The sequence below is a fragment of the Anser cygnoides genome, chromosome 13 (assembly GCF_040182565.1).
Source record: "Anser cygnoides isolate HZ-2024a breed goose chromosome 13, Taihu_goose_T2T_genome, whole genome shotgun sequence".
In the NCBI taxonomy this organism is placed as follows: domain Eukaryota; kingdom Metazoa; phylum Chordata; class Aves; order Anseriformes; family Anatidae; genus Anser; species Anser cygnoides.
Window position 1 is genome coordinate 13,934,745 of NC_089885.1, and position 22,353 is coordinate 13,957,097.

Consider the following 22,353-nt stretch of genomic DNA (forward strand, 5'->3'; position numbering starts at 1 on the left):
TTGGAAACAGGGATTTTATTGTGGATTCTTGGTGCCCCTTGGAGAGGCTTATTTTTCTGGACAATAGTTTTCCTCAGTGTCACTACCCTTTTGATTTCCCAATGGTCACAGGCTCTCAAGGTCGTGCAAAGTGCATCCTTTTGTTATAATGGACCCAGAATTTTGTATAAAAAGGCAGCAAAAAGATCTCTGTTTAGTGATTTAAAGTATATTTTTCTGCCATGTACTTCTCCAGTAGATTTTGGCTGTTCTGCTTAAAAACTGTTAAACTTAAGAAGTTTAAAGACAAATTACAAGAGTACACTCAGTACGTATATATATATATGTAATTTACCATGCATTTCCATGTAAAACAGAAATGCAGATTCTACAGCAAGATTTTGCACATGAACCTCTGTATAATTTAAACATTGATTGTATCAGTGATATTGCGTCTTACACATACTGTAAAATATAGCATTAAAACAATATGCCTTTCTGTTTTGTTTATTTGGATTTAAGTAGACATTTCCTTTCCTTTCTAAATGACTCATTTCGATAGATCCTATTCTTTTACATTCCTCCTGAGGAGTGCTGCATTAAAAAATGTTGATCACCACTACTGGCTCACTGAATTTTTTGATGGTGCTTGGCTTGCCTAGAAGATAAATTGTTCTTCTCAGCATTAACCAGAAAGAACAAACCTTTATGAAGGCTAAACATTCATTGAGAATAAAATGAATTCTAACATGATTTTTTCCCTTGAGGTCTGTTTGTCTTTAAAATCCCTTTTGGACATTTGTAACATCAAGCCTTGATTAAATGTGCAAAAATACATCAGCCTTTAAGACTGTTTCGATTCTTAAACTTTTCTTTACTTGTCATTACAATATTACACAAAATCCTATACAAATTTATTTTCTACTTTTTTGGATATATTAAATCACTTCACAAATTGGTTGAAAACATGACCAGGAATAAGTACAGTTTGTCTCCAAAATGTTGTAGTCTGTGTGATGTGCCTCAGGGCTCAAGAGGTCACTTGTAGGTTTGGGCTTTTTACTAAGTTTTTGGAATGCCTATTAGACTGCAGTCCCTTATTGTGCTGCTTGTTCCAGCTTTTGCATAATCAGTTTTAGAAGCATTGTATAATGTATTCTTACTATAAAATCTACAACAAAATATAATAGTTAAAAAGATCACGTGCATCAGCAACTCAGAAATTATTGCTTTCAGGACAGTTTAATTGCCTTTGATTAAAATTATGATTTTACATATGTCTGTAACAATGACCACCATAAAATTTATCAATCCTTTTGGCATTGTTCACCAGAAATAAAATTTCACAATCATTTTGATTACTAATTTATACAATTTGAAAAAAAATATATTTTTTAAAGAAGTTACTTCTCCATTTTCCTTATATAAATGTAGACTTAAAACTACAGACATTTGAACTGTATTTTTTTCTCAAAATATGCTTTTGCTTATGTTTTTTTTCAAGTCTCTAAGAGAAAAATCAGTTGATTTGACTTCTGCTTACAAATAGTATTTGACCATTTTCATTGTCTCAAGTTGCTCTGCAAGCACAGCACTTTAATTTTGCTATGCAAATCTCTGAGTAATATTTATACACAAACAAGTGTCCTAACTGCATATTTTCCCTTTACATATTTATATTAAAAGATTTTTTTTTAGAAAAAAAAATAATTATGTTTTGCATAAATTACCAGGCAATGCTCTGATACAAAGTCTAATAAAGTCAATGGAATTTTTTCTCTCCACTGATTTCAAATTGAATTAGAAAAAGTCTTTGAAAAAGACTTTAACAACAATAACATTTTTTTTATTTTGTATAACAATATATGACATAATAGTTTATTTTGAGAGACTATCATGCAAAACTCACACATAGTTATATTTGTCTTTATTTTTTGTTTGCAAGGTATGGCTATTTTTCCATGTTTTGCAGTCCTCGAAGGACAAAAAGGCTCCTAGCTTCAATAGCAGCTTTGCTTAATTAAGAATTTAGGACCAGTCATCTTTTTTTTTTCCTTTTTTTTTTTCTTTTTACTTGAAATATTTTCAGGTCAAAATAGATTTTAGTAGATCTCTAATTGAACTCTTACATGCTCCTATTTTCTAGTAAAGATAGAGTTAGAAGGCAACAAAATCTCTAAATCCTCCAGTCCTGACAAATCAGGTTATTTTCCCATCTGCTCCTATTTGCTAGAATAACTTTTTAAATCTCCCTCTCTGATTCCCAAAGAGCAGGCAAAAGGATTTTCTTTGCCTCAGAGTTACATATTTAATATGTGAAAAGATAATGAATTCTTAAAAGATTCTTTTTCACATAGTTTTTTTTTTTTTGTGGAGAATATGGATTTTTCTTAGAAACCCAGATTCCTTTTTAGTTTAGATCTTTTATTGAGCTTTTGGATGATGCAAGACATAGGCATAAACAGCTACACAAAGGAAACTGGGATTTTATTGTGCATTCCTGGTGCCCCTTGAAGAGCTTATTTTTGTGGACAATAGTTTTCCTTCGTGTCACCACCCTTTTGATTTCCCAGTGGTCACAGGGTTCCAGGGTCGTGAAAAGTGCATCCTTTTGTTCCTCCCAGCCTAAAATTCTGTATAAAAAGGCAGTTAAAGGACCCTAAAGTTTGTTAAGGCATGGAGGGTATTTTGTGCAGCAGAACTTAAGTTGCATGCTTTGGTAAAATGTAGTTAAGATTAAAGTTGAGGAAAGAAGATATCATTAAATAAATTGTTAGAATATCCAAACATTAACAAATATCTGCTCATAAAGTCACAGAATTAGTCCTGGAATACCTCTTAGCATTGAAATAATTAAGGATCACCACACAACAAAAATCCAACATTATTTTAATATCTAGCTATAGTTAGATTTTTTTTTAATTAATTCACTAGTGTCTTTTTAAAAGGGCTTTACTAGCTATTTGCAATTTTATTGAGAAACACTCAAAATTGTTATATTTTCTTCCAGTTAAATCATAGCTCTTAGGGACCCTTTACTCTTTCAAAAAGACTAATGAAAACTGAATATCTGTTAGGAAACTTAACAGTTTTCCAAAGTCCATCTTTGGAATTTTTCATGAAGGAAATACGCACATTTCTTATAAATGTATCTCTCCTTCGTAAAATAAAATTATTTATACTAAGTATTGTTGGCTTTAAAACTATATCTTTTTAATATTCCTGCATTGTTGTTCCAGTTTTTATACATGTTTCTATTACAAGATGACTCTTTACAGAGAAGATACAGCCCAGTGTCTAATTGCTGGAATTTGTGGCTTTACATTATCATGCCCTGAATAAAATCAGTACTGTAACGGAAGAAAGCTGGAGGTTGATCTCCCCTCCTGCCTCCATGTTTAAGTAGTCTGAAGTAGTTTTAAAGGTCCTAGTGAGAGCAACAGCAGCTACTGGGTGAAAAACTCTGCACGAAGCTGGAGAAGTCTTGGAGTGGGGCTGTATGAGATGGGGAAGTGATCAAACATGAGGTTGTATTGGGAGTGAGATGGGCTGGAATGGAGGAGAGTCGTTCAGGGATACTGGAGGCTGAGATAAGACACCTGACTTGTTTATCGATGTTAAGCGCTGGACCCTGTGGTGCAGCATCTGTCTTCTGTGCTTTGGGAGTAAGACTGATTACATCCTATAAAGATAGAAAATTAGGTATTTCCCAATGTAATATGTCCCATTAAAAGTGTATTATCTGTAAGCAAGTGTTGGAGTTCTGTTTAGTTTCCTATTGAAAAAAAAAAAAATTTGATTTGCGAAACTTGAAAAAATCTGATTCAGAAAAGGTTCATGGCACTTGTCAGGGGATTGCCTCATGTTCTCATTTTCCCTTTTTAGCCAAATTCTCATGAGGCAGGCAGAAGCATCCGTGATGCTCTCTCTCTCTCTTTCTCTTAACGTGTGCATCAGAATAAAGACATTTTGCTTACAGAAGACAAGAGCAGGATGTGTTTCCCAACATAAATATTGCAGTTCGCAATTGAATGCTTTTTTGTACTGAAATATATACCACAGCTGTCTAAATCTTCCCTGGAAAACAAGATAGAGTATTTTTAAGATATTTTATGGCTCCCATATACTCCCTCCCCTTCAAAGAATTCAACCCTCTGTTCTCAAGTTGCGATGCTGATTTTTCCAAGACCAAAAGGAAGGCACCTGGAAACAGAAAAAATAACCCCTGAGAAGTGTTCCATGTCCAAAAGACACCTTTGTTCTTATTGTTCAGATTTCTTGTTACCTTGGAAATGGAAGGTGTTTCTAATTTACCAGAACTAAATTAAACCAATTTCTCTATCAGCCGCTGGAATGCTGAAATATTGGCTGCATGTAATGCCAGAATGGTGAGTTACCACTAGACCAGTAAAATCAAAATGAAAAATGAACTTTGGGGCTAACTATGGTTAATTTCTGTTTCATTCAGTGCTCCCATTTAACACAATGAAAGAAAGCTGAGAGGGAAGGATTATTTCAGTAAATATTTGTAGGTTTGGCCTTAGCTCAACACAGAACAATCACTCACTACTTGATGCAAGTTGGAGGTCCTTCATTCTATCAAGCTGTTAATTCCATCCTTGACTAAGTAAATGTTGAGGCTGAAACAGAAAATAATAGCATATCTGTCACACATTTCCATGAGATATTATATATATACAGGACAAAACACCACCACACACAAGAAAGGCACATATAAAATACATTCTAAACAACTTATTTAAATTTTAAATATTAAAATTAAATTTTTAACATTTTAAATATTAATTCTATAATCTCATTTTAAATCTATGTATTATATTAACTAACATTCTTTATTGCATATCTCAGAAATATATTTTATATTAGTTGATCTGATGAAAATCAAAATAAATTTAAGCTACTAGTACGAAGAGCTGTAATTGCTTTCCTGTGCAATTTATACACCTGTGGAAGAGCAACAGAAGACATTTCCTCTTCCATTAACCCCGTCAAAAGCTTTGGCTGGGTTTTTCTCCAGGAGGATGGAGTGCAGCTATCTCTACTGCTCCTTTGGACACCTGTGTCAAACAACCAGTACAACCCCCTTCATAACATACAGTACCAAACCTCTCTGTGTACTGGGAAGTCTGGGAACCTGCACAACAGCCCAGCTCTTCACAACTCTCATTTGATAGCGTCAGGTGAAGGATGCCTTCCCAATCAAAACTGCTTCTCCAGCCCATTTCCAGTTAAAAAAAAAATTTGGTGGGTTTGTCGACAAAAATATATCTGAGTTTTAATGTAACTTCTGATAGGACTGAAAAGTGATAGACTAAGTCCAGACAAAAAAACAAACAAACAAACAAACAAAACCACAAACACCTTGTAACTAATGAAACATTGATTAGCAGCAGGAATTGCCAGAGTGAACAGCTGGTTTTCAGAAAGAGTCTGAATCATGTTTTAGTAGAAGAATACAATGGGGAGAGCTGTTACATGAATGCATTTGGAGGAGGATGAGAGATTAACCAGCTGGTAGTAGAGCAGCGTGTGGTATGACACCCCAGTGCCAATCCCAAAGACAGAGTAAACCATCTCGTAAACCCACGCTGGTTTTGTTTTCAAGTATTTGAAAAGCTGATGGCACAGTACAATGGAAAGTTCAAGCTGATTTCCTAGGTGTCGGGGAAAAGTGTGCAAGAAAACTCATCCACCTTGTAAAAAGTTTTCAGGGCCCCCATAACTCTAGGAAATGTGCTTGTCCTGGGGTTGCATTTATTTTTCAGATGATTTGCAAAACATAATTCTCCAAGCAGCTCTCTCAGGGAAGATGCAGTAGGTACAACCACACAGCGAGCTTGAGCTCTTGTGGACTGGAAGACCTAGAGATGAATGGTGTCCATCCATACGCGTAGCTCCCTGACCTTCAGAGCGTCTGTTCAAACATCTGCAGCAATCAGATTAAGAATATGAACAGTATGCAGTAAAATAATATATTTATTTTCTGTATCTTAGCTTCCTATCCAACATTCTGCTTTCCTAAATACTTTTCCAGATGTAATTAAGATATCCTAGCTCAGGTAAGCGCAGCTTTGAATCTCAAGGGTAGTCACGGTAAGGTGATGTAAACATATGCATTATAATACAAGTTGAGATGACGTAAACATATGCATTATAACACAAGTTATTTGAGATGTTTTTGAATTCCATTTAATTATTTTACAATATTACCCAAAATATGCTTTTTGTTTTTGTTTGTTTCTGCTGGTGTCTAATATCCACACTGAAATTCATCATAATACGCACTGCTTAGTATTCAAATATGTTTGGTCTCAAATGAAATTTCAATAAAAGCAGTTATGTTATAATGTTTCAAATATGTCTCAAAAAATGTAACTTGATAATTCAGAATCTCTTACATTTTATCCAGGATAGACTTGTGCCATGTGCTACCTAAAGCTGCAGGAGAAATTGGTTGTGATTCAAGCAATTTTTATTAGTTATACTAAAAGCTTTAATTTTCCTGTCTTTTCTTGGCAGTAACTCTCAATGCATCATTTTATAGCCACAAACCTGAGAAGATTCTTGATGAATGCTCAGTTCAGAACTTGGAAAAGCTAACAAGTCACTCAGTAGACTTAGTGAGTGGGCCTAATTTCTCAGGAAATTTAGCATCAGACAATCTTCATGCCATCTATATCACTTGTAATGTCTGAGCACCTTCCACTGAGTACATTAAGCAAAATGACTAGCATATCTCATATGCGGTTCATGGTGCAGATATAAACTGTGCATTAAGGAAGAGTTAATAAAAGGAAAATTAAAGCAATTGGAAACTTTCTCTGTCTTCATGCAGTCCTAAACTATTCCTCCTCCTCCTCCTGCTATATGATTTTGGTCTGTGGTTTTGGAGGTTTTTGGAGGATTTTTTTGGTGGATATAAACGCCTAAGACAATGTCACACTTAAATTAAAGACATCATTCTTCTAATGCTTTAGAATTAAATTGCCAATTTCTTGTAAATGCCATTTACCTGACAGGTTTCTTTGTCCCTGAAAAGAAGTACTACCTCTGTGGCTGCTAAGGCTGCTAAGAACTGGTTTCAGAAGGACTTTGTGTGCAAAAGAGGAGGGAATGCCACCTTGCTTAGTGAGGATTCTTTTTTTTAAACCCCCGTGAATGTCCCAGTGGCTGTGCATGTGACAGGGATGCAATACTATTCGTGTGCTCTGCTTCCTTCAGAACACTCCAGCTCATGCTCCAGCTGTGCCAGCGAGTTCAGGAGCCAGCAGGACGCTAGCGTTCTTAAGATGCTGGGACCAAGGTTGGTCTGGATTGCAAGGTTGATTACAGAGGTTGTTTGCAGTATTCTGAAAAGTTGTTTAATACGCACTTTTTTTTTTTTTCCAGAAGAACAAGCTGATGATCTGCTTTGCATTTTCAGACCACACGACTTCAGTCCGGGTGCTGACTGACTTGAGGAGTGACAGCCAAGCTCCTTCTGATGGCTTGAGTCTTGAGGCCCCTTGTGCCTGCTAACCCCATTGCCTTCTTCTACTCAGTCACTTGGAAACAGAGCTCTTGTACTCCTCAAATTGTAACATGAGATATTTATTTTCACTGTGTGTTTAGACATCTTCTGCTGTTTACAAATACCCTCTTCCAGAGCCAGCAAGGGCAGTTGAAGATATTGCTGCCTCCAGCTTATTATCTTAGCCCTTTGCCAAAGACTACTGACCCCATCGATCTAAAGATAGAGTAACTCATACTGTCCTCATTAAGAAAAGTCAATTAATTACTGTGCATATATGGGCTCAGCTAATCTGATTCAGGTGAAAGCAGGCGAGATAAGGGGTTTATTTGAAATTGGTGTGCCAGAAGAAGTGATGCCCGTGCCTGGTGGAAGAGGCACGTTGGGGCACGCTGTCAGCCAGCACCGGCACTTGCATGGTGGCTTGGTCCAAGGGTCCAGCAAAGACAGACACAGCAGGGGAAACAGTAGCAGGGTGATGGGCAGCGCTAGCAGTGGGTTGAGGGAACACCTGTTTTTTTAGCAGTTTAGATGCTGATCCATCAGTATAGTGGATTTATTTTTATTTTAGTTCTTGTCTCAAATATTTTCTGGCTCGCCCATGTTTCCAAAGAGCATTTGCAATAGAGAATGATGAATGTCCTAGCCAAGCAACACAAAAATGTCTTTCTTTCTCTTCCGTCTTGCAATGTTAGAGCTTTGAAGCAGTGCTACCAATTACAAAAACAGGTGATTAAACATGATGTAGTAAAATGTCCGTATTCATGGTTTGCCATCCATTCTTTTTTGCAGCTTGATTACTTGTTCGAAGTGTTTGTGTTCCTCTTGGTAAAGTTTTGCTCTGTTCAGTGCTGTCAAACTGGAGTAACTTTGATGACAGCAGCATTCCCTTAAACTCGCTGTAGCTAACACTGATTCAGCTAAAGCACTTTTGCTGTGTTACAAAGCACTCTGCAAAGAGCTTCTACAGCGTGCCGTGTGCTCTCCTGCACAGGGCAAACTGTGGCCTCATTCCAATTTCTAATGATCGCTTACTAGTCTGCAAGTGTAATTTGTTATAGTTGGAATTTTTGATCTGTTGCTAGAAAAGCTGTCTAACCAAAGAAAGCGTGCAGTTTGGAATGATCTTAATGCCAAAATATAACAGCCACTTCAGAAAGTGATCTCCTTGCTCCATGCCTGGAGACATTTGGAAAAGACACTTCTAGGAAAAGAGGAAATATTGAGGTAAAGAAAGTATGGGAGGAGGATGAAAAAGAAAGAAAATCAAGAAAAAGACAAATACACCTACCTGAGTGCTTCTCTCCTCTTTTGTTATGCCTAGGTCAAACTTATCTAAGTCACAAACAGTCACTTCTTATCAGAGAGGTCTAGACCCCCTCTGTTCCCTTCTGCAACGTCCTTGTCATTAGATGAGGAGACTCCACAAATGCAGGGGCTGATTGTGGATACACCATGTTCTTGCGAGGTGGTGATGGGATTATCTGGCATGAGAGCAGACACATAAATACTGCTACATAGCACGGGCAGATCTGGCAGCTTCTGATGCGGTGGTAGGACTGGTAGTGTTCTTTACAGCCATGTTCAGTACTGCTCTTTGCTCAGTCATACCCAGCTTTTGGCTTATCTAAATAGATCTCTGTCTTGAAGCAGTTATGCAGCTGCTTTGTACTGTTCCCCTACCCAAGCTGCAGGAAACAATGACTTCCTCTGAGACCAGGCTGAAGCAGGAAACCATGAATTTCTCCTTCCCTCCTCTCCTGCCCCCCTACTTACCAGTTTAGCTCAGAGGTATTGTATATATAAGGTAAGAAAGTCAAATTTTTAGTGCAAGCCTGGGAGGACAGGCTGCCAGTCCCCGAGATGGAGGCTGTGACCAATGCAGTTGCAGTAACAGAGTTAGGGACATTGACATCTTGCTGGAGAGCTGTTGGAAAATTGGTGGAGCAATGGCCAGGTGGGTCCTGCATCAACCATACAGGACTTGCACCACCTCTGGAGCCAATTTACCTTAACTGGCAGGAACTTTAGGTTTTGATGGTAGGACTCAAAACTGTAGATCATGCTGGATATTCAGCCTCACACACATGAGCATGAGAGTATTTGACAGATATCCAGGATTTTGAGATCAACAGTTCATTTCCTGTTGAGGTCCCTCTGGCATATCAGGTTGGCAGAATCAGGTTGGTGCTTAGGGCAGTTCCCTTTCTGCCCAGTGCAGTGTTGAAGCAGGATGGCAATACAAAGGCTGGTTCTGTCACTCTTTTACAGTCTCTTTCCATCTTGCAGCTGCTTATTCCTGCCCCGAATGCTCACACATGTATGGGGTGAGTTGGTTCACATTGGTGACCTGTTAGAAAACAGCACACCTCCAAAGGTAATTTTAGATCAGTGAGCTGAACTGGCTGACTTTAGCATCAAGCAATGCCTGGAGTCTGAACAGGGAAGGATACTGAAAAGTTCAGCTGATGGTGGTGGTTGGAAATCAGAAGTATTCCTTTTCCTTATACAATATTGCATCCTCAGCGTGTTTGAAAATTCAACCTTCAGCGTTTAGTTAAATGCAAATGTATTGTTTGGTGTTGGTTTATTTGATGCATTGGAAGTCAGCGTACTTTTATTATGAAACAAACGTGTCATGGCTTATTGTATTTATTGGTAATGTAGTCAGAAGTTCTAAGTTTCCAAAGTTTGGAGTTGAGTTTTTAGGTATACAATTGGAGTGATTCAAAGCTTAACATTATAATGGACAAATAAATAGCATTTACATTTTCTTTTTCCTTCCACCCTTCCTTTCTTGTCTTTTTTTTTCTTCTTTCTTCCTTTTGCTTTTTTTTTTCCTTTGTACAACTGCATTTTTTTTCTCACTTGTTACATGAGTGCACCACTCTTGCAAATTCCCATCTAGTAGCCCTGAAGATGACGGCTCCTCACTCTAGACAGCCTGCAAATTTCTGTTACACGCAGCCTTTGTGCACATCTGTCTTGTTCTAGAAGGACGACTTTAGGTGAAGTTGTCATTTTCTTACGATCAGTAAGATCTTCGCCTGTATGTCTTCAAGCTCTTTTCTAGGTTAGCTCAGTTGCTGACCCCAGCATAGTGGCGAGCTCTAAGATACCTGTTCACTGGAATCCAGACTGAAACAACTGCACTGCTGTCTAGCAGCGGCTAGATCAGGAAGATCAAAACCACATGGTGGGGGAAAATAGGTTCCATGATTATTAATCCTCACTCAACGGGGACAGAAGTTTAGGACTTCAAACTTCCTTCAGTTTACACTGACCCTCATCTAATGTCAGTGGAAAGTTTACATGGAAACCAAAGTAGAAGACATCCTCTCTGCAGCATTTGTTTTTCAATTCACTTGTACTCATAACATATTCTATTCATCCTTGACATATAATAAAGCATCTCTGAACTCATTACTGCACAATTGCTTGATTTCAGTTCAATGAAATATTACAGCTTTTATTATCATTTAGTAATTACCTTTCCTCATCTACAAACATAAACCCTGTGTCAAAGATCTTGTTCACATCTATTTTACACTGATTATAAAATTTTAAATGATGCTTAGATTATCCAATTTTGAGAACAAACTTTTACCATAATCCTTTGTCTACATATTTCACCCCATGCTGTTGTTCCTATGGGACTTTAATGTGGATCCAGATAAAATTTGCTATATTTGTAACAGCAAGTAAACCGTGTTTCATCTCCTCGATTCAGAAGTTATGGTGCAATGAAACATAGCTGAACAAGTGGTCCTGAGTAAATGAGGTACTTCAAATTTTCCACTCCTACAGACTTTGACTGTGTTCTGATTTTGGATTTGGTGTTATGCATTTGGAGATACTATCAAAGTTCCTACAGACATTTGCTTCTCTTGGAAAACTTACATGATTCTGCATAACTGTGTGTCTGCTCAGTCTGTATGCAAAGAAAGGACTATGACTGGAATATCAGGAATCTTGTAGGTCAGCATTAAAGGGCAACTGTCAGGGTTACCAGAAGCAGTATATATTGCCTATTCATACTACGTGTAGCTTTTTAGTAATGCACCATAATAAGGTCTGACACCTCCACAGTTCTTAAATAGCACTGAGCACCTATATCACAGCAGAGTTCCATATAGTCAGATCCCAGCACAAATGTTAAAACAAAGAACCTTTGAAGAGGTTGAGTGGTGATGAGATTACATGAAGAAGTGACTTTAGAGCAAACATAGTTTGTAGTCCTCTGTCCATAAATGTAAACATTTTAAATAAAGGTTGTATAAAGCTTACTTTATTTGAAAACTAAGTTTTGCTTAATGCATGACTTAAATACACATTTTTTTGGTTTAAAAACATATACTTCTAAAATGTTTCCTCCAACAAACTAATAACATACCAACAGCTTTAATATCACACCAACAGCTAAAATACAGCTAAGCTCCTGTCCAGTTTAGTTAGTATGAGGTAACATTGCTAATACACTTACTAAGATTGAATACAACCACTTCGGTGGTGCAAGTTTCCTACTGCAGGCTCATATGAGAACTGCAAAGAAAGGTATTCAAATATAATAATAATTATTCAAATTAAAGTGTAAAGATATTGTTTTTTGTTTTGTTTTCATTTGATAGGAAACAAATTCTAGGAATGGACAGAAAACACAGGGAGGAGTTATTTTCTCCTAATTGCAATGCACTGGACTTTTTTAGTCAAGCCAATCAATCTGAATCACTGATGTTTGAAAAATTGGCTTTAGAGAGAGCAAAGAGAGGGGGGGAAATCTACAATATGGCAATTACAAGAATTCTAGAAGAAGAAAAAAAGGTTCAAAAGGAAAGAATGGTTTCCCAAACTCATTGTTCAAGAATATGAACCTAAGTTAGTAGGTGCAAAGATAAACATTTCAAAGGAGGAAACAGACGGGGATTCTGCCTGCTGTGGAGCTGGTAATTTAGATGTTGGAGCTGAAGAAAGCTTAAAAGAAACAGAGGGTCATTGTGCCTGGAATGCAAGAGAATTAGCAACAAGAAACGCAGCAGACCGGCTGGGAAGAAGTCTCCAAACTCCTCCAGTGCTGCTCAGTGCAGCGCTGGTGCAACTCAAAACTACGCATCAAAACCTACAAATAGGCTTTGAAAATGCTGAGCAGGAACAGCTAATTGCCCCAAAAAAAAAAAAAAAAAAAAAAAGGAGAAGAAAGGTTCACTGCAAAACTGCCCAGTTAAAGCAGGGTCAAAGGACAAGCTTTGAAAAAGATCTCAAGCTTCAAGGCTGAAAACAAGACTTACGTGAAAAATCAGGAAACTTAAGAAGATTTAATGAAGAGTTGCTCCAGGCAAAAGGAGAAACTATTAATTTAAATCCAAAGAGCAAAAGATTTACAACAAGACTCCGAGTAAAGTTAAAGCAGCAACGTGAGCTCGGAAATAAGACTCGCATAGAAAAGGCGAAAACACAGGAAAATAAGGAGCGAGTTGGAAGTTGTTACGAGCAAACTAAATGTCGCAAAGGTCCTGCATGCTTGGAACGCTAAAGCCTTAGAACTGCTTGGGAAACGTCTGCCGGCCCCGCCGCGGGGCGATGCGCTCGGTGCCTCCGGGGTAAATATTTTCGGAAGCGAGCAGCTGGAAGGGACCCCGCAGGGGCAGCAGCCACCGGGGCCGCGCCGCTCACGGCCCCGCCGAGCTGGCGGCCCCGTAGTGCCGCGGCCGCCCGGCAGGGGGCGCTGGGGGCGCGGAGCGGGGCCGCGCCGGGCCGGGCCGAGCCGAGCAAAGCAGCCGGGCCCCGGGGGCCCAGCTCCGAGGGGCTTTGGTGCCACAAACTCAGGGGCTGCGTCTTCTGAGGAAGGGGCGTAGAAGCCGGCCATTTGTCTCCTTAAGGTGCTCTCTGCAGCACGGCCTAGGTTGTGTAGGAAAAGATTTTAGAAGCCCGCTCATTCGGAAAGTCTCTTGTAAGACCCTGTGGGTTTAGCAGCCATTTAGCAGGGGGAAGGTTCAGTTGCTGGCTGCCCTCACGTCCAGCAGTTTGTGCATCCCCTGTGTGCACCTGGGCGTCAAATGGAGACGCGAGGTTTTCGCAGCTTCCCTCCCCAGGCCCTTGCTCTCCCAGGGCTGAGAGCACCAGCAGGACAGCCGGGGAAGCAGAGGGCTTGGGGGCTCACTCCCTGTAACCACCCCAAGTTTAATCATCGGGGAGTGCCTGAACCGCCCGTGCTTCCCCGGGCCTTGCGCTCTGTGAAGAGGTGGGTGCTTTAAAACCCGCCAGGGCACCCTGAGCCCCAGCAATTCATATTTACATGGGTAGGGGGGGGCAACGAGGGGTGGGATACATTTAAAAATTACTCAGTTCAAAGGTATTGGCTAGTCTTTGCCTGTCTGTCAGATCTGAGTGAGTGGATTTTCATGGAGGAATTTCATGGAAATTAAATCTCTACTGGAGCGATCCATTCAACTCCTAAAGCTTCAGCCCAGTTTTGTATCCTGGCTGAATACCCTGCTGAATAGCTTGGTGGGGATGCAAAAAGCCACCTTAAACTAGGGATTTTTTTTCTGCTAAATTGACTTCAAAGTAGTAATTAAACAATAGCTAGCTTAAAGAAAATCAAGTTATAAGAAGCTACAGGACCAAACTACGTTATAAGTTGAGGGTATGTTTTAGGGGAGGGGGGCGGGGGCTGTGATGTTCAGACTTGCAGAGGGACTGGGAAGAGTCATACTGAGAGAACCAAAAATGGGTACAAGAAAGTAAAATGAATCTCACATATTCAAAAATTTGTTTCCAGCTGTACTACGGTCAAGTCCAGAACTGAGTAAATGGCTGCAGAAGGAGACTGCAGAATGGTTTGGGATACTCTAAGCAAAAGCATCCAGTTCAGATGCCAAAGCAGCTTTTTTTGGCCTTTGTCCTGTCTTGTGTTTGAGGCTCGTCTTCCCCATGCTGCTCTGCATAGAGCTGAGTGCCGCACTGCTCAGTATTCATCACTTCTTTTGTAAAGCAAAACTGTTTGTGGCCAAGAGCATCCTTGCAGCCAGTCTTCTCCCTTTTCGTCTGCCTCCCAAAAACGCAGTCCCAACTGCAGTCATGCCTGTGTATTGTGTTGATGATTTAGAAGCACATTTGACTTGAAGCTAAAACAAATGGAAACTAATCTTCTCTCTGACTTCTTTGGTAAATACCGTCGAATTCTCTCTTCCCTCTGCACTGAAACTATTTAACTTGCCTCCTTTGCTTGGCCATTTACTCATTTCAGTCCTTGGGGTCCTTGTTACCACATGCAGAATTTTTCCTGTGCTTTATGTTCTTCCATCATGCCTGTTCTGGAAGGAGAAACCTGCAAGACTGTAACCTAATTTCATTTTAAACCTCTTTGGAGTGATTGATTTGAGGGCTTTCCTTGGTTGCTTAAATGCTTTTGTGGCTTTATTTCCAGCTATATAGAGGTTGTCACCGAATTAGCTAACAGAAAAAAGGTGAGATAAACACATATTTGGCACTACCACAGCTGCTAGATTTTTAGTGTTTACAGTAAAGCATACTATTTTAAAGTGAAATGTCCAATATTGCACTTAATCTAATAAACATGGGATTTTCATACTTCCAGGGAATTTTCAATAATCCGTGGTCAGGTTCAGTCCCTGGAAGGATGGCAGTGTGCATTAGCAGAGAATCTGATCCATGGGTCATTAAAATAGTGTCCATCTTTGAGTTGTGTCAAATGACACCATGTTAAATGGCACTTGAGATAACGACTTTATAGTCTTACTAACACTTACTGCAGTCCTTAGGCTAGACTATCAAATATTCCCAGTGTCCCAGCTGTCATACTGTTACTGCGATAGTTACTGCTAGAAGAAAGCTCATAAAATATAATATGCGATTGTTACATTGCTTTTCAACTATCTGTCACCGTTTATTTGCACTGAGAATTGCCTTTCATTTTTTTAAACCTGAATTTAATAGCTTGCTGAGAACTACAGCATAGCATCCCTATGAAATGATAAACCAAAAACTGGCCAAAACTGTTTGATGGCAACTGTAAAATCCTGGTGAGATTTCGCCCCCCCACAGACACTCTCATTGTTACAGGCCTTTGCTATACCTCTGTCAGAAGGCTGGTTCCTGCCACGCAGTAGTTCATGTGATAATTAAGTTTTATCCTAAGATGATACAAGAATACGAAGGCAACGCATTAGCATTTGACAACTCTTCCTAAGTGCTGAAATGGGAAAGCACTTTGGACAATACTTAGGTGCTTCCATCCTGTTGGCCATGTGTTTAATGGCAACACATAATGACTGTTCAGTAGTGCTAGTGTAATTCATAGAAAGTTCACAATTTCAGTTCAGAAAACCATAGATGCTGCAATAAAACACAATAGCAGAGCATGTGTTTTGTTTACTGCTTTTCTGTCTAGCTGTTACGCATCATTCAAACAGACAATGTTGCTGGAGTGTAAAGTAACTGAGAGCTCTGCAGGGTGATTTATTATCAGCTAAGCTTGAGGCCAGCAGCGTCTGTGACAAGATCTGGCAACAAGTCAGTCACATCTCATTGTTGTGTGGGATACTAGCGCGTTGATCACTGATACTTTCTGAATAATCAGGCATCTCATCTTTCTCCAGGGGAGAGCTTCGGGATCTCAGAATGCTACCTTGTATGGCCAGGTGGGTTTCCAAGCAACAGACTGTCCTGGTTTGTAAACCAAAATTTTCTTACTGCACTTCAAATAATAGCCTGAAAAAGTGCCCTCCTGCAGTCGTGTCACACCCAGCTAGGACTGGCTGCCGGTGAGAGAGAGTTCCCTCCCGGCAGCACGTTCATCTTTCCCTGGCTCTGGCAGTAGTGCTGTACTGAAATGAGACAGATCAGGTTGCTGATCTGGTTGAAAACTAAAAACTACCCCTCCCTCCCCTCTAGATAATAAAGACACAGGTGATGGTGCAACCGCACTTCCTCTGGCAGTCAGAAGGACGTAAATTCTTTGTAGGAAAGGACATTGACTATGCACGTGCAAGAGTCATCTGCCAGACCTTACACACAGTGTATCTACCTCTTTTGACCGAGCTTGACGGAAACTGTGGACTGTTCTCTGACTGTCATAACTCTGAATGTCATTCTAACACCCATATTTTACATAAATTTTGCAGTTTTACTTGCCTAGTGCCGCTATTCCCGGAAGACAATCTTGAAAGCTGTTGCTGGTACTCACAAGCCAGTGCTTCCAGTTACCAGATGAACAGCGATTCCTAATGTGGAGACAAAATTATCAATACTTAAAATTTGAGAGGTCTAGGTAACAAGCCTATGCTAACCAAAAGAACATTCCTTTCAACCAGAAGCTAACAGTCTGCAACTGTCTCTAACTCCCCACCTCTGAGCCAAGGTAACACTGGGTGTCCCACTGCTATAGACTCTACCAAGAGCCACCTCTCCATATGGTCACGCTATTTACTGTTTGATTCCTTCTTGGAATTGTGGCAGTTAGCAAGTTCCTTAAGGAGTCCATCCCTAGGATCCCTAGCAGGGGTGGATATCTGACTTTGTTAACATTGTTTTTTCTCAACTTATTTTTTTTTTTCCCTCCTGAAACAATATACAGGCTGTCTCTCTGCAATCACGTGGCAGACAACAGGGGAGCAGAGGGGAGGCTGCTGCCTGAATGTTCTTTCACTAGGATCACAGTTGATGATGCTTCTGCCTGACCTGTCCTGAACGGTACCTGCGTTACTAAACTCTTGGAGTCACCAGATCTCTGACACCAAGAGGTGAACTGTGTTTGTCCAGAAAGTTTTGGAACATGTGGCCTGTTATCTTTATTGTCCAGCTGTAGAGAACATATTCTAGACAGTTCTAGCACTTCAAAAAACACTAGAGCATGTTAAATCCATATCTGCGAAATCCCTCTCTAGATGGGAAACTGAAGTCTACAATCTAAGATTTGTTTATTTATTTTTAGGAAGTGATGATGGTTTTAACAATATATTGAATACAAAATAAGGAGAAGATATTTTCCGTCAGCCACAGATGGCTTCAAACAACAGCTCTGACAATAGCTCCAAGATTCATCCAGTGAACTTTGCCGGTTTAATTCATAAACTTAAATATGGTTATTTAAATTAGAGTATCATTAGCTATTTCAATGTTAGCGTGTTTTTCGCATTAAAAAAAAATCTAGTTAAAATACTAGAACATAAGTGGTTCTAATGTCTTTCACTGATCATTACATTTATCTTACCTCTAGCCTCAACAGCTTGTATGTTCCAGTTACTGATTGTAACCACAAACATCTGTTGTGTATTTAAAACAAGAGTGCAGTCTGAATTAACTACACCATAAATCAAAACAAGTATGATTTGTATTAATCCTCTTCAGATGTATTTTGTTTGAAATTGTTCTATTACTTTTGGAAATAAAATCATACAAAATCCAGTGTTCTAGATATTAGAACTGAAGTCCACCTTGCTAAGCCACATGCAGGATATTTATGTTTAATGCAGTCCTCTCCTCAAAAAGAAGAATCTGAACGATGATTTATTGTTTGATTTATTATTTCACACTTCATAAATGATGTAAAACCTTTACTACTTGATGGCATTTTATCTTTTTAGTTGTAACATGACTGATCGGTAATGCTCATCTCCTTTTAAGAACCAGTTTGTGAGTTCTACGGGAGCAGGAACAACTTGGTTGTTTGTAAAATCCACAAGGCACCGTAACACAGGTAAGAAATCTGGTAGTTAGTATGTAAAAATATTTCCTCTTAAATACTTGTATAACGTAGCAGCTAGAGGCCCTAGAAAATATCGGGATGCTATTATAACAGGCACTGTACAAACACAGAAAAAGAAACCGCTCCGGCTCTTAAGCCTTTGCTGTCTGTATGGACAAGACGGAGAGAAGCAGGGAGATGAAGGGACATTCTTCTTGAAGAGATGTTTGGCAGTGACTTGCAGCATGCGATTCCAAATATGGGTACAATACTATGTGAAACCTCAAGATACGTAATGTTTTATTGATCCCCACAAGGACAGACCTGGACTTAGGTCAGTAGAAAGCCCCTGTTTATGTCTGAAGAGAGCACTTGCCACTGTTTTGTCCTAGAATCCCTGGAGAGCAGAACAAACGTGGCACAGAGAAAACACATATACGGAGGTGACTGAACACAAAAATAGCATCCTTATGGATACACGCCGTGGTGCACAGACCTCTAATACCTCTTAGAGCTAACATGCTGCTGTATGGGAGTGTTGTGTAAAGCTGTGTGCTTTTAACTCAATTAATATAAATTGAGTAAGAAACCCCTATATTTTGTAATCCTGGAAGATGACAGAGCTAGTTCAGGATTGTGGACACACTACCTTACACCTATCTTTACACTAAAATAATGAGTGGTAATACGGTTAAGGCTTCAGTCACTATTGGCAACATTTGTTCTTTTGAAGGGCATTTATGGGGGCTTATTTTGTTTCATTTTAAGTTTAAAGCCTGGAACCTTTGTGGCTGCTTAGAGGATCAGAGATTATAAGACTAACAACCTTGAAAAACAAACAAGGAAGCAAAAAAAAAAAGCAAATGCAATGAAGTATCTAAGACATATCGGGGAAGACTTATTCCAGAGTTTAAAACTGAGCTGCTGTTTTATAGTAAAAGCACAGAGGAGACTTGTCTGTGGTGTTTTGGGGTAGATCTCAAAGCTCGTTAGACACCAGTTCCTTTAGCACAGGTCTTTGAAGTCCATATTTGGCTATGGTGTATGGTCAACATTACTCATCATTTCTAAATTATATTTTTAATAGCCTTTAATTGAAGAACTTTTTTTTTCTTTTTTCTTTTTTTTTTTAATTCTATAAATATATATAAAATATATAAACTAGAAATGGTGGTGTCTGCAGGATGGCTAAGCAATTCAGTATTCACTTTTACCAGGACATCTTCCATTCATTATCTTTATGCTTTATTTTGATTTCTCTCCTGAATCCTTGCAGTCATTTTTTGTGGATCTGCTAAAGCAAAGCTGGCAGTGTTTGTCTTGAAATCTTGTCCTGTAAACACACTGCCTTTGTAATAAGGTTTAAACCACTGTCCAAGTACAAAGAATATGAGGGTTATTTGGAAAAGTGGCTGGGGTTTTGGTTGAACTCCTGGAAGCCATGAGCGTTGAAGAGATGATATTGGTCTCACCTTGTTTTATTTTCATTACACCTTGTACATAAAGCCAGATGCAGAAAGAGGTAAGATTTGACTTAGTGCACTTGTTTGGACTATACTTAAATCACGGAGCAGAAATACAGCAGCTCAAGACGTTTTTTTAGAGGATTCATCACGTCTCTAAAACGACTTTTCTAAAATAGCTCCCTCCGGTATATTCTTACAGAGCTCATACAATGTTTGGGTTTTGTTTTAATCAGGCGCTGCTCTGTGGGAAATAAATGAGGTTTTATTTCCCATCATTTTAACTAAAAAAATTAGCTGCACACACTGAAGTCACTGTGAAATGTACTCCACTACAGCTGGGCTATAGAAAATCGAAAAAACTGATCATGTCTTTGATGAAAGATGAATGGTTTCTATATAAGTCTGAGGTCTATAAAGCAACTGGATTAATGCTGTATCTGTGAACAAATGACAAGCTCTGTTTTGTAATTTCGGTCTTTTTAGATTCTTGATTATGACATTTCTTGTTCTCTTGAAATGGAAGAAAGTAAATAATTGAGTTTGTGGGTGATGAGCTTGCCAAACACAAGGCAGTAAGAAGTTCTATAAGCTCCTGTAGTGGTTAATGCCTGCTGGGCTCCTTGCCAGCACGGTCAAAATATTTTAACATAAAGTTAGAATCTCCTTATGCTGTCATTTGGCCACTGCAATCGACTGGCTGGCAATAACCTGGCATTAGTAATTACAAACACAACTGCAATACTGCTACACGTGACCATTATTCATGGAATCTCTGGCTGTAAAAAATCATGATGATAAAACATTAAGTCAGCTGGATACGCGGTTTCTAAAACTCATTAATTCATTTGCCTTGCTGAGCCTCTCAGTGAAACTAAGTATGTCAGAATTCAGTATTCATGTGAGGTACAGCATCCCTAGAGTGCTCTTAAATGCTGTGCTATAAGAGAATAAAGCAACTGGCTATGTTAATTTTAAGTCCCTTCAGAAAGAAAAGAAAATAGACTAGTGCTTGGAAAACCAGAAATAACATTTGACTAAACATCTTTATCTGAGAATGCCCACAAAATAGAGCCTTTTCCTCCCTCAGGCACTCCACACCTTTGGTTCTCAGCCTTTTACTGGAGCACGAAATCAGTAGGGTCCTCCACAGAAAGCTTTTCTACCTAGCTCTGCAGGTGCTGGAGCTATACAGCAACATGCTGCATTGCATATATTGCAACAGGAGCCAAATCAAACCACGATCACAGTTATCTTTATTGTATGTATTTTTAAATTTTGCCCTCTAAAACTCCTTCACTCAAAGAAAGACAAAAAACAATGCCAGACGGAAACAAAAACAATTGGCCTGGGAAGGAAGTACTCACTGAAAAAATGTCTTTTCGGCCAAAAAAAAAACAATTGTCTTTTTTTTTTCTTCCCCCAATAGCTGATTTTCAATAAACATTCACTGAAAAGTAAAAAACAAAGAACACCAAAGAGAGAAGAAAGCTTTTCCTCAAGACCTGCAGTGTCTCTGTTTTCTGGAACTCAATGAAGAGACAACTCCTTATTAATAAAGTGCAAAATAGTGAGAACAAAATAACAAGATGGCAGAATAGTTTCTGTAGTGATAGCAGCGTAAATCTTCTATGTATAATGAAGTAAAATGGCAGTACTGTGAATATTTAAATGTGTGTCAGCATTTGGGTCTCTCCCCAAGTGTGATGCTCATTGGGTCAACGCATTCAATATGACGATCGATTCATGGGGAAAAAAAGTACCATTTTTGTTACTTATTCCATTTGGGAAAACAGGTAATCTCCTGCAATCTGATTCTTGCCTCATATTTTTCTATTTAATTATTATAACAACTATTAGCTCTTTAAAAACCAAAACTAGAAAACTTTAAATATTTGAGCAACAGTAAAAGTGTGTTATCGGATTGATTTATTCTTACACAAGGATATTCTTGGAGCAGCTGCAACTTTTCCACTAACACTCAGCACAATATCGGTGTTTTAAGACCACTACTCTGAAAGCACAACAAATCATATTGGAGAGGCAGTTTTGCTGATACAACCACCCACAATTTTTTTTTTCCACATAAAAGTTACCATTACCACAAATTACGGTTCTCTGTGCTGTTGTGTACGGTGTACCTGTATACAGTGTGTTATGCTGCAGCACGCACTTACAGCTCAGCTCTTTTAACTACTGGTGACGTTTTTTTCACCTCACACCAGCTCAAAGCCAAGGCCCGCTTTCTGCAAGCACGCTGCACGACTGGCTGCCAAAGCTGTGAGTTTGTCCGACGTGAGCGGCTGGAGGCGCCCACCTGATGCTTTCGGCCCATCTTCCCCCAGGTCCTGCGAGCAGGCACAGACCCGAGAGGGGCCGCTGGGGACGGAGCGTTACCTCACGGCGCCCCTGCCGTGAACTATGACTAAAAAGTGGGGCAGAGGGCGGGATTCGAGCCAGTGTAGGGCCAGCCAGGGCCCGCTAACCCCTCAGCGGCACCCTCGCAGCCCCGAACCGGCGCCGACCGCCAGCCCCCCTGCCCCTCCGCCTCAGCCTCCTCAGAACACCCCCCCCCAGTCGGCCGTGCGCATGCGCCATCCCCCGCGCGCGCTGCCGCCCCGCCGCTCTGCGCACGCGCCAGCCTCTTGCCGCGCGCCCGCGGCGCCCCTCCGCCG

At 39.6% G+C, this 22,353-nt stretch overlaps 1 protein-coding gene and 1 long non-coding RNA gene across 4 annotated transcripts; one reads left to right on the forward strand and one right to left on the reverse strand.

Annotated features, from left to right (window-relative positions):
• Window positions 1–2,022: 2,022 nt before the first annotated feature.
• On the reverse strand, window positions 2,023–22,326 carry LOC106037425 (uncharacterized). Of its 3 annotated transcripts, none has more exons than XR_010834872.1 (4): window positions 21,618–22,326; window positions 16,664–16,752; window positions 4,547–4,619; window positions 2,023–4,182 (listed from the first exon to the last, which is right to left on the reverse strand). It is a non-coding gene; the product is annotated as an uncharacterized lncRNA (long non-coding RNA). The 3 variants fall into 3 exon arrangements; XR_010834874.1 differs by having other exon boundaries at window positions 21,820–22,324; XR_010834873.1 differs by having other exon boundaries at window positions 21,856–22,321.
• On the forward strand, window positions 12,184–14,461 carry CCDC160 (coiled-coil domain containing 160). The gene is given in 2 exon segments (XM_067005262.1): window positions 12,184–12,328; window positions 12,330–14,461. Coding segments are annotated over 2 exon segments (798 nt in total). The 5' UTR covers window positions 12,184–12,241; the 3' UTR covers window positions 13,041–14,461.
• Window positions 22,327–22,353: the final 27 nt, after the last annotated feature.